General features: G+C 35.5%; 1 protein-coding gene across 2 annotated transcripts in view; it reads right to left on the bottom strand.

The window, feature by feature from the left end:
- Positions 1-987: 987 nt before the first annotated feature.
- Positions 988-16,962, bottom strand: part of Lrrk (Leucine-rich repeat kinase) — a 239,580-nt gene continuing 223,605 nt past the window's right edge. For both annotated transcript variants that reach the window (XM_081732781.1, XM_081732776.1), the window contains exons 40-41: positions 14,369-14,502; positions 988-12,809 (exon numbers count right to left, since the gene is read on the bottom strand). In XM_081732781.1, the coding sequence (XP_081588907.1) occupies positions 12,450-12,809; positions 14,369-14,502 (494 nt within the window). In that variant the 3' untranslated portion in view covers positions 988-12,449. The remainder of the gene's footprint in view (positions 12,810-14,368; positions 14,503-16,962) is intronic.

The following is a 16,962-nucleotide window of genomic DNA, read 5'->3' as shown; positions in this document are numbered from 1 at the left end:
GTAGGAAAGAGAGGGAGAGGGCGAAGGAGACTACAATTAATGGACAACAACAAAACAGAAAAATCGTACGTGAAAACGAAGAGGTTAGAGGAAGACCGTGGAGCATGGAAGCTTCTTAGTTGCAGCAAGTGATCTGCCAATAATGGCAGAATAACTACGATGATGATACCACGGGCAATGTTGCTCATCAGCAACTCATAAGCCATTTAAGACTGGAAATAAACATCCCATATTTTCTATCCAAAATATGAAAATACTTAAAAAATTAAGAAATAATGATCAGGAAGACATGTTTGAACGAAACCAATATTTTTACGGTAATTTCTCAATGCTTTTCTATTAAAAGTTTAAACAAGTTACATACTGTATACAAAATTGTGCTTAAAAAAAAAAAAAAAGTTTTGTCTTTAGAGAGTTTTACAAGTCACTACATCGGCAATATTCATACAGGATCAAATTCTTATATGCAAGATAAATATTCCCCGAGTGCAGTGTACTTATAATACAAAGTTTACACGGCCGCGACTTTTAGACCGTGCGAAGGTAGCATAATCATTAGTCCTTTGATTGTAATTTGATGAGTTGCTTGTTTGCTAACTTCCTCGTGTTATTGCCTTACTTTTTCCTGTTACGAGGTTACTTATTAAAACGTACAAACTTTACTGCATTGACAACTCTACATCACTGACGATGTTTGTTATTATGCTTAGATTGTCTGTATAGTATGAACCATATCATTAAAATTCGAGAACAGAAATACTAACCTTGTGTTCCCTACAATAATAAGTAATTTGTACTCTAAAAATTCACATCTACAGCGTGTATATTTCCAGCGTGAATCTCCAACGCTCTTCCTCGAGATGTTCTAATATAAATTGTAATACTTTAGGGGAAACCCTGCAAACCGTTTGAATCATTCTTTACCAGGAATTTTTGATTAAGATTGTACATCTGACACTTCTTTTTATAAAGCATAAATTAAAGAAATTTTCTTTTTTGTAAAATAACATTTTATTTTTATTTGGTCTTCTCATGGTATTTTTTTAATTGAAAAAGAGAGAACATTCCTTTGTTGTTAAGCGAAGAATACATTAATACTGGAGTGGATTACAAGTGATACAAGACAGAAAAAGTAGAAAAAAATAGATACAAGAAACAGAGAAAAATCGTACATCATAAAAAATACAAAGAAAATTGTTGTCCGAGCTCCTTTCTTTAACAAAGGTTTAATAATTGCACCTTTATTACACTTTTCAGTCTTTTAGTGAATGAAAAAAAAAATCCATGGCTAGTAAGACAAAATATACAAGCAGAGAGTACAATATTAGAGCAGAAATTAAGCTGCCTCTATTCTCAAATTGAAGAGCACTTACATGGTTCAAGTCAATTAATGAAATATAAATGCCGTAAACAAAACCCAAATAGCAGATACACGTTTCTGAAGCGTTGAAATTTTGGTTGCAAAATTGTTGCGAAAACTTTTACACATGTTGAATATTCAATTTTTACTTATACTTCCACATCTGCAGGAAGTAATCAGTTTTGAATCGTATGGCATTTGCATTGAGCCTATCCAATCATTCTTTAAGAAAAAACACCCGCTGCTTACAGAGAAGGTGTAATCTTCTTGAGGGCAACTCAATTTTGGAAGCAATGGAATTTCTTATTATTAATAATAAAATTAATGTAACCCTGTAATGGCCAAACCATATAACATTTAACTAACATGCTTCTCAGTGTTACGAAGAAAGAAAAAAATGCTGACTAAAGCTATAGGGCACATATTTATACGAAACATGAATTACCTAGGGCCTCAATTTAGTTCTTGTAACCTCTTTAGGATTTATGGTACCAAAAGTTACTACAGCGTAGTCTTGTCTTTAACCCCTTTATTTAGGTCCTATAACAGGCATTTAAGCCGTTATAGATTGGTCAAGTCAAGCATGGACCAAAGAACACCCCAGATCCATTTTGGAACCGGATGGTCAACTTAGCAGCGCCAAGGAAGGGGGGGGGGGGAGGGCGTGATTTTTTAAAGATGAATTTCAAAAATTTTTCATGCCCTTAGTTTTCAAGATAGATTAAAATTCTACACACGGATAGTGTGCACCTTTGAGTATTTCTCAATTTTTTAAATATCCCTACGTGAACCGGGACCAGGGCCCGAGGAACGCAAATATTCCGAGGGGTCGATTTTTTTTCAGAAAAATTTCCAGTTTTTCCCGAATTTCCCTGTTCAGGTGTATGATAAGACATGTGAGTGGTACCGCTGGAAAGGGCGCGTTATACTGAAGAAAATGACGTTCGAACCACGAGCCTACTGAAATTTTGCACATGCATTGTGTATGTAACTCCGTATTTTTCGAGAGATTTTGAGATTCTTTCGTGAACCCAGACCCGAGACAGAGGGGCGCAAAAATTTTGAAAAAATTGCCAAAAAACTCCCCGTTTTCTCCAATTTTTCTGTTTCTGGTGTATAATACGGACAAGCGAGTGTTACCACTGGAAATGATGCTCACTTATCTGCTTTCGAGTTCCAGTTATTTAGAAAATGGCATTTACTATCACGTTTATAAATGACTGCAAACGGAAAGCTACTAAGTGACTCGTGATAACGGTACCTCATACAAAATAATATTGTCTAGCGCGCTGTTGTTCTACATTTCGATTATCTTTTATCTATTTGAAGATATCACATAATTACTGTAAAATTAGCGGTATTTTAATTTAGTAGTAAATAGACTTATCAAAGGAACTAAATTAATGCACAACGTAAGTCACGTTTCTCAAGAGAGAAAATATATATATATAGTTTAAAACTTACCAGATTAGCATAATGTTGCAAGTGTGCTACTCGATGCACTATATCTATTATTAAATAAACCAGATTTTTGATGATACACATTTCGAAAGTTACATAAATAATGTAACTGCAAGAATTATGGAGTTACTTGTAGAAATTTTGTCTGTGATCAACGAGCTTATTACGATGTGCTTCTTTTCGATTTCTGTTATTTACAAAAAAAAAAAAAAAAAAAAAAAAAAAAAAAAAAAAAAAAAAAAGCATGCATTAACTGAAATCCTAAACTCAATAAATAGAACTGCAGCAATTTGCTTGCCTGCTCGTATAAACTATTTATACTGAATTTGTCGTGAGTACACTCACTGTTAACTGTAAAAAGACCAATTACTAAGCCCTCAATAGCTATTTATTATACACTTAGTGTGCAAAAAAACTACAAACGATTGAAAAACGCTACACTGAACCATCGTGTTTTAAAGACTTAACTGATAATGCGTTCTCATTACGAATCAAAGGATCACAAATATTTCGGCTATTTGACATTTGACGGACAATTTCAAACCACTCTGTAAAATCACTGCAAAGAGATCTGTTAATAAACTAAAATGAATCATGTAAGTATCTTACAATAATAAAATTTAAAAGCTCTATCCTGTTTCCTCTTCTGAACAATCACTACTGGGTTAGAAAAAATGACGACTTTGTACGTGAATACAAAAAGACCCCCCAGATAAAATAAAAAACGGCTTTTGGATAATCTTACATTCTGAAGCTAATAACACGAATTACGCATGTACAGGGTGATTATAATTAAAGTCTCGCTTTCACAAATATTGTAAGAACCACTCATCAGAATGACTTCAAATTTGAACTTAATATACTTGAAGAAGGGGGGAGGACGATATGGCATAAGAAAGAAAACTCCAGTGTTATCACTAGATGGCACTGTAAGCGGCGTGCTATGCAAATTAAAAGACACTCATGCGCATGACACACTGCATTTGTTATAAAAACGCGAGGTAGGTGGCGTTCTCCTCATATTGCATCTGAGCAGCTTGTCATGTGTTTCTCAATGAAGGACCGCGCTCTGGCGCCGTGCTGGATGGGCTTTTTACTAACAGTGCCACAACTGCTGAATGGCTTGGAAGTCATTTTTTTTCGAAACAATCAAGCATATCGAACAGTACAGTTGGTTTAATGTACAATTTATGCCAAAGACGTCGTATTTCGATTCAAAGTGTCATTGGTAGCCGAATCTACTTTCGTCATGCCGCTTACAGCACCATCTATTGATGCACTTTAGAACGTTATTTTTTCTTATGCCATACCGTTTCCCCACCATTTTGAGAGTGGGACTTTAATTATAATCACCCTGTATATCAGTTATAATAAAATGCATTCAGACATTATTACAAACGTCCAAAAAAGAGAATCGGATCAACATAACAACAGAATATTAATAATAATAATAATAAAAACGAACTGGAATGACAAAAGGAAGAAAAAAGCAATAACAACAAAGTTATCAGTTTAGATTATAACAATACACAATATTAATAAGTGTCATGCCTACATAAAAAGAGTTTTACAAATTTCTACCTATACTAGAAAATTTCAGATTGTTAATTACAATAGAAATAGATTCTGGTGAGTCTAGAGCTGTGACTCGAAAAATACATCATCTCACCCACACATCACGTTGACTACAAATAAAATTAACAGTGCTTCTTGCAAACACTTACTTAAAAGAAACAAATAAATAAAAAAAAATCACTTCGCTAATTGTCTTAAGCTCTGAATATTTATGATTTTTTTTCTTTTATACTTTTTTGTAACAATACGTCCATTTCCCTTTTTCTATTGCTTTGTATTATATAGGGTGTTACGAAAGCGTATGGTAATTAAAAACAAAATCGTTATTTTCCCTTTGTTTAGTTTGACAAATGTTATGGCCTAAACTAGATAAGGAGGTCTCTAACTGCTACAGCAAAATACTATTGCTGATATTTTTTAAATAGAAAGAGAGATAAAATGTTTAAATTCAATGTCTTACTTTGCGCTTTGATATAATAATATCGGGTGTCCCAGAAGTACTGAATCACTTGTTGTTAGATTAGGTACGTTTGGCTGTACGATTGATGTCGTTGTTTGTTTGTTTCTTGTTTTGTTTGTATTGTGGCAAGACGGTGCTCCACCATACTTTGCTCAGATTGTCCGTGAGTTTTTGAACAACATCTTCCCCGGGAGATAGATTGGTCGCCGGGAACAGTGGAGTGGCCACCACGGTCACCAGACCTCACGTCTCTTGACTTCTTTCTACGGGGACATTTGAAGGACAAGGTAATATGCAAGACCCATAAACAGTGTTGCGGAATTGACGACGCGAATAATCGAGGAATTCAACAACATTTTCGTTCAGATGCGCCGAGATGCGGCAGAAACGTGCATCTCAGTTAATGGCCGCCACGTGGACCTCCAAATGGAGAATAGGGATTAGATACTGTAAAGCACTTGATTTCCACATCATTCCTGTGTACCTATAATTTTGTTTCATGCCATTCATGCCAAAAAGTGAGTCACTACTTCTGCTACACCCTGTACGTACACAACAATAGAAACGAAAAGTTCGACACTTCTTCTCCAATAAACAATATGTGTTTTGGAATTAAACTCACGATCCTGCACACCATAGATAAGTGCTCCAACCCAAAGGAGACCCAAATAAGATGATTTTAAATACATTTACTATATTATGCTGTTAAGCTTCTAAGTTATTGTTACCTTTTAACTATCTAATTGTTTTTCAAGTTTGAAGCTTGCTTTTTAATTCACTTTTTCCTTCCTGCACAAGACAGAAAGTTCTTACACTTGCTTCCTAGAAAATGTAACATTATACAATTTTTGATTATCTTAACCATTTGTAACTGAAAGCAGAGGATTCGTGTTATTATTTTGTCCAATCTCTTTTGTCTTTCCGAATTCTGCAGAAGAATTTGAACTCTAAAATATATAAAACGATAATTGTACTTGTGATGTATGGTTGCGGAACATGATGCTTTCTCAGAGGGAAGAACGTAGACTGAAATTATTTGAGAATAAAATCCTGAGGCGAATATTCGGACGGGGAATGATGGAAACTTCTTCGCGAGGATCTGCATAATTTACCTGACATTGTTAGGGTCATTAAGTGGTATACAAATTGTTCGTACTTCATTAATAATGCAGTTTGCAACATTGAAGTAAGACGTTGTGCTAGCTAATCATAAAGGCAGACACTGTACAATACAGAATTTGACTACAGAAAGAGAATTGACAACAGAGAAACAAAAATACAAGACTCACTAGACCTAGGATCGAATCAGGGACCTCTAGTACCAGAGATGATATATTTATGTCACAGTTATTACGAATATGAAAAAGAGTTTAAAGAAACGAACAAAATATTAAGAAACCTCAGTCAGAATGGCGGCAATACTGTCTCTACCCACGGGCGAAGCAATCACATTACTACCTATTCAGTTCGCTCCATTGACTTCCAAAAAGAGTTTTATTTCATATAAGAATGTATTTTAAAATGTCAGTGGACGATCCAAGATCATTTCAATTTGTACATAGATTGGATAAGTAATTCCACTGTTCCTACGTTAGAGGGCTGTGTCCCTGCAATACAAGATTCTGTACATGAAAGAATATTAAGGGGATGAAGTGTAGTGAGTGATAAAGACTGTCTCTTATTCAGTCAAAAGCAGAGTGCCGTAAAGAACAGGAGGAAAGTGAAGCCCCATAACAATAACGTTTCGGAAAGACGAACAACATACGCGATCAAGATTGAAGTGGCAAGTGAGCGCAGTGCACACTATGATTTTCAGGGGCTTCGTAATGATCTTTTCGTGAAAATGAAGGAACCACTTCGGGAGAAGCACTACAACACAAAAGAAACTATCATCCGTGCCATACGGCGGTCTCTGTGGATCATCGACAAAGATTGACTCATTGACGGTGTACGACGCCTTTCCACTTACGTAGTAGAAGGTGAGAGAGATAGGAGACGATTTCATTGAAGAAATGTAACAGGTATTCTTATTTACATAAAGCCAGACACGAATTATAACAATGCTGACATTACTTTTTATCCAGCTCTTGTATATAGTAAATTCTTTGAAGTCATGGACAGAATTGTACATTAAAAGAGAGAATCCCATAACACAATTGTGTCTTGACAGGGTTCAAGGTCACCTTGAAAGTCAGAGCCTGAGAAAAGCTTCGAAATATGCCGACAGTCAGATAAAAAGCTTCGAAATATGCCAAAAGTAAGAGAAAAGCTTCGAAATATGCCAAAAGTAAGAGAAAAGCTTCGAAATATGCCAAAAGTAAGAGAAAACCTTCGAAATATGCCGAAAGTAAGAAAAAAGCTTCGAGATATGCCAAAAGTAAGAGAAAAGCTTCGAAATATGCCGAAAGTCAGAGAAAAAGCTTCGAAATATGCCCCGGAAGTAAGGGAAAAGGCTTCGAAATATGCCTCGGAAGTCAGGGAAAAGGCTTCAAAATATGCCCAAAGTCAGGGGAAATTGCTATATTTCACAGAAGTGTCTTTCTTTTTCTTTAGTTGCCCACATAAGATATGAAGAATATTTCAAAGAATCAACACAGATTTAAAAGAAAATACGAAAAAAGCAGCAGAAAGAGAAGATTAATTATCTACCTTTAGAAATAAAGAAGCTTCAGGAGCGCTGAAAAATGTTAACATTTCAAGCTTTGAAAGAAAGGAACAAATTAAATAGAAAGAAATCAAATGTGACAGAAAACGAAATGTAAATAATCATATGATCCATGTTTACTTGTATATAAGTGAATTCAAAATGCGAAAATATGTTATCGTTAATGTATAATTACTGTTTGGTAGTAGTGTTTTATTGTATTCCAAATACAGGAAGTTTCACTCAGAATAAATATTTATAGTACAAAAGTAAACTTGAAAAAATAAAAAGGAGAGTGCTGTATGATTATGATGATGGTGGAGGTTGATTAAGACAATTATTTTTCTCGAAACTTGATTATAAATGAGTGTTTGCAGTGTTGCAGGTAAGGATAAATTTACTTAGTCATTGAAAGCCAGGGAAAGTTTACTTATTCAGTCACTGAAAGTTAGGGAAAATTTACTTAATCATAGAAAATCAGAAAAAAAAATTACTTAGTCATGGAAAGTCAGGGAAAATTTACTTACTTAGTCATTGAAAGTCAGGGAGAATTATTCAGTGATTGAAAGTTAGGGAAAATCAGAAAAAAATTACTTAGTCATGGAAAGTCAGGGAAATCGATAGTAGAAATTCGGTGTGAAACCTCCTTAAATAGAGTACTAGTATTTAAAAATAACTCACGTAAATATTTACACTATAGGCTTTTGCAACATCCTATAAACATACATTATCACATTACTCATTATGCAAAACTTTTATTTTTTAATACATTAATATGTACTGTAATTCTCATTCGTAACCTCGACTCTCTTTGTTTCTTCTTGTCAACAAGAGAATTTGTACAATATATATATATATATATATATATATATATATATTAAAAACGTATATAGTGAACGGAAATAAGAAAACATGTCACCAAAATACATAGTCATTCATGGAAAATAGCAGTCTTCAACATGAAGCTAAGAAACTGCACGAAGGTTCTTCACATTAAAAATTTATAATATGTATATACTCCTTCGCAACAGATTGCAAAATAAAAAATAGACATTATTATTAACTAACTAACTGGCAAGTACACCTTGGATCTCTATAGCATTGATTTTGCTTTATTTTGATGACCTTTTGACCGTATTTACATACAGTGTCTATTACCTTAAATAAATACTCCTTTTTTTTTGCTACAAAATTACAATTCATTTTAAGCTAGTCAACGATATTACGGATTTTACTTGATATACTGTCTTATAATAATAACTATACTTCATAAAACATTCTTAAAATCATCACAGTATTAAGATTTCTCTACGCCTGGATGTAGTCTTCATAAGTCTTATGTACTGATGTATTCAAGGGTCTACTCACCATTCACTTCTTTTTGCTTTGTATTTTTTGAAATAAGATAAAAAATCGGAAGAAATGAATTACGTTCTTACATTACCTAAGGCTTGCTCAAGTGCAAAGGCGACTTTGCCTGTAGCTGCGAACTGGGGAAATATGTTAGCTGATAGATTGCGCGGTGTGATTCCCAGTTTGCACTTGTAGTGAACAGCATCACTTGCTGTGTGCTCAGTTGAGAAAAGTTGTTTAGCACGGTCGGGTGTATTATGGATTCTTGCAGATCAGCGCAACGAGCTCTTATCCAAGCCGCAGAAGGCTGGTATGCTTTAGAAATTTGTCGCAGGATGCAAAGGTGTACGGGAAACAGTTGTTTCGCACGCTGTTCCATATTGCATTAACAGGAAAACGCTAGGTCAAATGTGGTTAAGGAGACCCTCGACTTGCTGAAAACATTTCGATGGGAAGTCCTCAAACATCCTCATATAACCTTGATATCTCCCAATGTGACTACCGTATCTTCGACCCTTAAAAAATTACTGGTAGGTCAAGATATAACCGAAATATCCTCTTTATTTGGGCAAATCTTATAACGTTGATCATTGTAATGACTATGCGCTTTCATTACAGAACTCGACCATGATATCGGGGTTCCAAATTATATTTTTCGACTGCCTGTTAAGCTCCAACTCTTTGTTCTCCCTCTGAAGGTTGAAAAGTGAATGAGTACTCATCGCTAAGACAAGATCTGCTATGTCTTTCGAGTGTTTAATCAAGAAAATATTACAAAATTATGAAAACAGAGATGATCCTAACATCTTGTGATAGATTTGAGCACTGTTTACCGGTAGAAATGAATCAGAGTTTTAAACATTTTTATACATACAAATTATATCATGATTAAATTACTTAATGGAACAATACGATATACCAACTAATAATAACGTAAGATCAATACTCACTCAAGCATTCCAGTACGAATCCAATCCAGTCGCAGTGATTTCAGTGAGAAATTTTTGTCATCCGCAGTGCGTTAGAAACTTTACGTTGCTTAAAGAACTACATTTGCAATAAATTTTCTCCGTAGAAATAATGGTTGTGGGTTAGTTAACATTGCTCATAAGTTTCCTCGCTTCATAATCTGTTGTCATCTTCACATTACCTGTATGTAGACTTGAGATGAATACACATCGACATACTATACATCAGCAAACATCATTCCATATCAATTTAGTCCAGAATGACGCATATATAAATGATCCTATTGCTTTGGGGCTGAGTAACTGTCACTCCAAGTCTCGATACAGGTAATGGGAAGACAACGCAAGTTGTAAGACCAAGGAAATCTAAGAACAATGCTTCACTAACTCAACCATTATTTCTACAGAGATGATGATTTGTCAAAAATGTACTTCTTCGAGCAACGTAAGTTGCACTGCTGATAGTAGAAATTTATTGCCGAAAGGTCTTCGATGAGATTATTACTCAGATGCTTACGTGAGTGTTGAATTTTCGTTATTATTATTATATCACGATTGATTTTATATATACAGTGAGAGATTTTGGTGGAAAAAAAAAAATTAGGAATTAGATTTCTGGCTTTCAGCATCTATGGACATGTTAGCCCGTCATGAATGAGGGATGACGTCCCTCGGTGATCACACTATCCAAGGAAAAGGAAGGAAGCGATCTGGAACCTGTATGTTACGTATCATCCTGACATTCCCCTGGTGTGAATGAGGAAAACCCAGGAAAACCTCTCTCAAGATGGCTGGTCTGAATAAGCTGCTACACTTTCTCGATCGAGTGTTCCCACCGGGAATCGAACCTAGGACCGCTCGCACCCAAGGCGAGTGCGTTAGCGACTATGTTACGCGAGGCGAAGCAGAAACCTCAAAAACCTCCAGATCTGGCGATATACATTCTTATAGAAGAAGAAATGGAAAGAAATAGTTTGCCGCATTAAATCAATGATTTCACGTTAAAAGTGAGTATTTGTGAAGTAGTGAACAAAAGTGAAGTAGTGAATATTTTCAAACCAAATCATTAAATCAGCAGTTTTATAGTTAAAAATTCGTTATATGTGAAGAGGTAAAATAGAAACAAAAACTTGAAGCAAGATACAGAAGTGAAAAGTCAACAAGTGGAACACGAACGCCTTCCTTTCTGGAAACTGGACTGCGCATCCCGATAGGACTGCCCAACACTTAAAACTTTACATATTGAATCTAAAGGCTTGTCTACTCAGCTGTCAGAAGTGCAACCGTCACAAGACTAAAATGAAATGAAATGAAGTCTTTCAGTTTTACGTCCCACGCTTATGCCAGCTAGGCTGATGAGAAATGAATGAAATGGTGGAATGAAAGAAGTGGAAGGAAACAGGAAAAATCCCGAGAAAACATACGAACACGGTTTGTCCACACACAAAGCCTACTTGGGGCGAGCTGGGATCGAACCAGGGACCCAACACACCAGAGCTGAACAATCTACAACTGAGCTACCGTGCCGCCCGACTAATTATATGATAGGAGTTCAATATATTCTCAGCACCGAGGCTATATAAAAAAAAATCCATTGTATAAAGTCAAATCCGAATCAATACCGGATCTGAAAATGAAATGAAATCTTTGAGTTTTACGTCCCACGATTATGCCGGTTAGGCTAAAGGAGACGGTGATGATGCGTAATGAATGAAATGGTGGAATGAAGAAAGTGGGAGGAAACGGGAGTACCCCAAGAAAACCCACGCACACGGTGTTTGTCCACCACAACGTTCACTTGGCGGGGGTGAAAATGAAATGAAATCTAAGTTTTACGTCCCACGAATATTTCCTTTACGCTAAGGAGACAGATGAAATAATAAAAATGAACAATTATGAAAAAGAATTGATGGAATGAGCATATGGGAGGAAACGGGAGAACCTCGAGAAAAAACCCACGGATATGAAACTGTTCACTACGAGCTCGTGTGGCCAGGGATGGAACCAGGGAGCGGCCACATTCCAAATGAGCGCTCTACCACCGAACCAGTGCCCCCTTTACTCGGATTTGTACTCAGGGTAAGCAGTTTTGAAGGAAATTGAACACGGAACCATGCATCAGATTCGTTGATTTATCTTGTACTAATTTCAAACGCAAAAACAGAAGTGAATGAAGTTACTACCCATTAAGAATGAACTCATGTATTTTATAAAATTTCTTATACACATAGCTCATATGGATTTATCTGTAATATAATAAAGGCAATTCTTCTTTGTATAAACAACATACTGCTCTTAAAATCTCCTTATCCAACATATACTACCTATGCGTACAAGAAATTTTATATAAATACGCAAATCATTCTCTTAAAGAACAACAGTCCATTAAGACTGAAGAAGACATCTTCAAGGAGAGAAATATATTCCACAAAAGGCGCAGGTTGACGTTTCCATGCATTATCAGAAATTCAAAATATCACACTATGTATATACAATAATATATAAACATTCAACATGCCACAAGTAGAACGTGGCAAAAAATATTATGGAATTTCAACCGAGTATTAAAGCTTCTCACGTCACACGAGACTAGCAGGCTAACTTTAAAGCTCCTTCACGTGAATGAGACTACACAGCTGTCCAGCGCTCCCCACGCCACAATAAGGCATAAATGTTTCTTTTAATCGTATCATGTGATGGAGACACGATGTCTGTGTATCTGGTAACAAGACTACGATACCCTCTTCCAATAGTAGCGACGAGAGGCGTCGGAGGAAGAGGCAGGGCAGGATCTGAACTTTGATCAGACGCTTCGGTTGGAGTTTCCGGTGTTTTCACAGCAGAAACCAGCGGGATAATGGCTCTCACTTCCTCTTCGAAGGGTCGAAAGACAGTAATGGGGCGCATAGATAATCTTTCTGCAACGACTATGCAGCCCCAGGTTGTACCTATATACAATTCGTCGTTTAGCACGGCTAAACTTGTAACCTGTGGTAGAAAAAAATAAAGTCAAAATGATTTCCATAAACTAAGAACATACTAATTTACTAAACATACATATAGTTCAGAAATATGCTAAAGATATAAAAATATCATATATAAAAATATCATATATATAAAAATATCATATATATATAATGAAGCGAGGAAACAATTGATTTAAAACATATTTTTATACCAGATCCTCTGTTGCTTCTAATTCAATAACACACAAAGAGTGAAAAAGTAAATAACTGGATCGGGATTCGACCCGGGATCTCCGGCATACCTCCCACTTTTACACACTTATTTTTGCATCACAGTTTTTTATTATGTCCGATAAAGTGTTGTAAGGAAATGGACTTAAGAAATGGTCTGCACTTCAGTAAGGAAAGATTCTACTTGTGAAGCAAGTGCTTTAAAAAAAATAAAAAAATAAAATGTCTCTACACCAGAGAAGAGCAACGCTAAAACACTTATCTAATATGTCAAACTTGTTTGTACTGTTCTGCCCTGTATGAATTTCTTCATATATATATAGTCACCAGCTCAGTTCATTCACCGCCACACCTCCAACTCGGCGCCATTTACGTCCACACATTTGCATAGGACCGTCTAGGAATCGACTTCTGTGGGCTGTTGATGATGCTTTCCCTTGCCCTGCTCACTGTTGCAGGCGATGTTGGCGGCCTCCCACTTCGAGGACGGTCCAGGACGCTTCCTGTCTCCAAGAACTTAGCATGCCACTTTCGGATTGCACTCTCAGTCGGTGCCGGCTTTTTGAACTCTTTGGTGAACTTTCGACACACCAGAATTGGCCTTGCCCTCCCTCTCCCTCTCTCAACGTGTTCAGAGTTGCCGCTTATCTAACAGTGTTGCCAACTAAAAATTTTAATCCTTCCGCTACCGTTTGCACTTTATTTGATTTCATTATGAGCATTTTTATGAAAATTATAAGCAAGTTAAATCCGTCCAGACTTTATGAAAACCCTGTATTGCACACAATAGTATTAGTTTAATATAATATGTGTCACACGCTTAAATAGTCATTCAATAGTATATACTTCAAAAGTTTACATTTAATGTGTCTATAAAATAATCCTCAACTGTTTCAGCCACACATTCTGTGGCTCTTTTTTACTAGAAAGTCATTTACATGAAGATCGAATCTTTAGTGAAAACATTTTGCACTTTTGGTGCAAAGATTTTAAAACTTAAAATACTGACAACTTTGATGACTGATTATTACTGAGTTTTACTTGAACGTTCATCAATTTTAAAATATAATAAAAAGTGTACCAATTACTTCCTTGAAACAAATTAGCGTTCAACAGTTATAAGATTATCTTTAGTCAATCCCTACAGACAATAACTTTTGCTTTGTTGCGACTGCACAAGGTGTTATACTAGTAATGAATATTAAAAATAAAATGCTATTCCCTATTTGTGAACATTTTTTCGTTCCTCCCTTCTTGTTTTATTTCATTTATTTACTTTTGGCATTCAACAGAAACGCCTACTAATACTGAAACGTTTATAAAATTAAGACAAGTAACAAGCTAACTTACCTGACACCTTCCTGGACTTAGATGTTCCTCTATACTAATAGACTTTAAGCTCTCGGAACAAGGGACTAGTTTCGAACAGTCTAACTTGTTTAAAATGGTACGAGTCTGTGGATCCCAATGATAAACAACACAGCCTGAAATACGAAACAATGTGGTAAAATGATTACAATTATTATATTTGCACTATGCATAATTAGATCTAAAGGAACGTTGAAATGACAGAAAAAAAGAAGCAAAAATGATTTCTAGTCTGGCATTAACTTGATACCCCGTTTGCCTAAAGGTTGTTCTAATAACTGTACAAGTTTTGACAATAAAGTTTCAGGAATGATGCTGGTATTCGGTAACCGCTAATGAGAGAAAATTGATTATCACGTAAGATTGATGTTATAATATTCTTCTTTTGCAGGACACGTGAAAATTTGGTAGAGATTATCTGTGTCCTTCCAAACATCGGTCATATCGAAGACACCGCGGTTTCCATTGTCACAGATTCTTACATGGAACAAAAGATGAACATTAAGTTTTGCTCTTAGCTAGGGAAATCAGCAACAGGGACTTACGAGATGGTCGCAACAGTTTAGTGTAGGGAAACCAGCAACAGGACCTTACGAGATGGTCACAACAGTTTAGCGTAGGGAAATCAGCAACAGGAACTTACGAGATGATCACAACAGTTTACTGTAGGGAAATTAGCAACAGGGACTGACAAGATGATTAGAATGGTTTACCGTTGAGAAATCAGCAACAGGGACTGACCAGATGATCAGAACAGTTTACCGTAGAGAAATCAGCAACAAGAACTCACGAACTGATCAAAACAGTTTATCGTAGAGAAATCAGCAACCGGGACTTACGAGATTATCAGAATACTTTACCGCAAGAATGCCCTATCTCGTGGCCATGTGTTTGAATGGTACGCTTGAGTTTGTGATGGACATAAAGACGTTTCTGATGACCGCAGAAGTGGATCCGTCAACCAATCGTTTAGAGGATAATGTGGAGCGTGTTCGCAATCTGCTGCAGTCAGACAGTCACATGACTGACTGTATGATGGAGGATGTGTTGTACATCAATCACGAAATGACCCAGCAAATCCTGTCTCACATTAAACAGTTCTGATCATTTCGGAAGTCTTTGCTGCTAATTTTCCAAGCTTACAGCAAAACTTTATGTTTGTTCTTAGTTTCATATAAGAATCCATGACAATAGGAACCATGGTGTCTTTTACGACTTATCTTTAGAAGGGCATACATGCTTTCTTTACCACATCTTCACGTATTCTGCAAAAAAATAATACAGCATTAATTTCACATGATAAAACAATTTTCTGTCATTAGTAGTTACAGAGTACTAACATTGGTCCTGGAACTTCATTGTCAAACTTTGTATATACAGGACATCAACAACAATGTTTACCGTTGTCGGATTGTTCCTACAAGCTGCAGACAGAAGACCATCACTAAGGGTTCAAGGAATAAGGCACCCCAAAACGGTGAAAATCGGTTGTGTTACTGGTTACGCAATCGGAAAAGTAACCACCTACCAAGTGGGAAATTAGGGTTCAAATTTGTCAATCCAGTGCCAGAAGTTTCTGTGATTTCGAAAGTCAATTATGTTAAATATGCGTTCAAGTTTGAAATTAATGTGAAAGTAACAAAGAAATGCAAATAATTCTATCAGGATAAAGTTCTTTTATACTCATTATTACGGGCTTCAACAAAAAAATTCTTGACACAATTTGAAAAAAAATGTACAGATAAAGTTTCTTTTCTTTCTTTTATATATATATATATATATATATATATATATATATATAGATATATATAATTTTTTTTTTTCAACCATTCTTGCTATGGCCTCGATCAAAAGGTTTAAGCCACATATGACAATGGAATAACTTTTTTATGAAAACATCTTGCACTTTCAAGGTGCATAGGTTATAGAATTGAAACTAAAATCTTTGATATACAAGGTTCGTCTTTATTATTGAAGAATTCCTGCAGTGTGATTTCCTGATGAAGCACTAAAAACTAGAACTTCCTATACAGACAAACTACATACATACCTGAACTTCATGCAAAAGCTTTTAAGTTTTTGGAGTTAATTTCACACTTACAGTTGAATATAATAATAATAATAATAATAATATTAATAATAATAATAATAATAATAATAATAATAATAATAATAATAATAATAATAATAATAATAATATAAAAACTATTTACATTGCACTGTAAATCATAGTTGTTGTCTTGTTCTCACTGAAAATTGTATGTAGCTGATTTGAACTTACATATTTAAAATAAGCCCACAACATTTATCATATATCAAACTGTGATAAGAATACTTCAATTAATCTCTTTAAAGAAAAATGTCTTGCCCCATTCAAGTAAGTGAATACGACCAATGTTTAGATAGCGTTAGACAGGTGGTTGTACAGCAATGACGTACTAAGGATGGACGATATTACCATTCATTTTCTTTCGACTGTCGTCTAGAGGCAGATCTAGACGGTAAAAACTGGGGGGGGGGGGGCAACCAGAACCCAGACCATAATAGGTATATCATGAGTTTACTATAAACTTTTA

The sequence above is a fragment of the Thermobia domestica genome, chromosome 1, assembly GCF_964235325.1.
Source record: "Thermobia domestica chromosome 1, izTheDome1.hap1.1, whole genome shotgun sequence".
Lineage (NCBI taxonomy): Eukaryota > Metazoa > Arthropoda > Insecta > Zygentoma > Lepismatidae > Thermobia > Thermobia domestica.
Note: the sequence above shows the minus strand (reverse complement) of the source record. Positions and strands in the feature narration are given on the sequence as shown.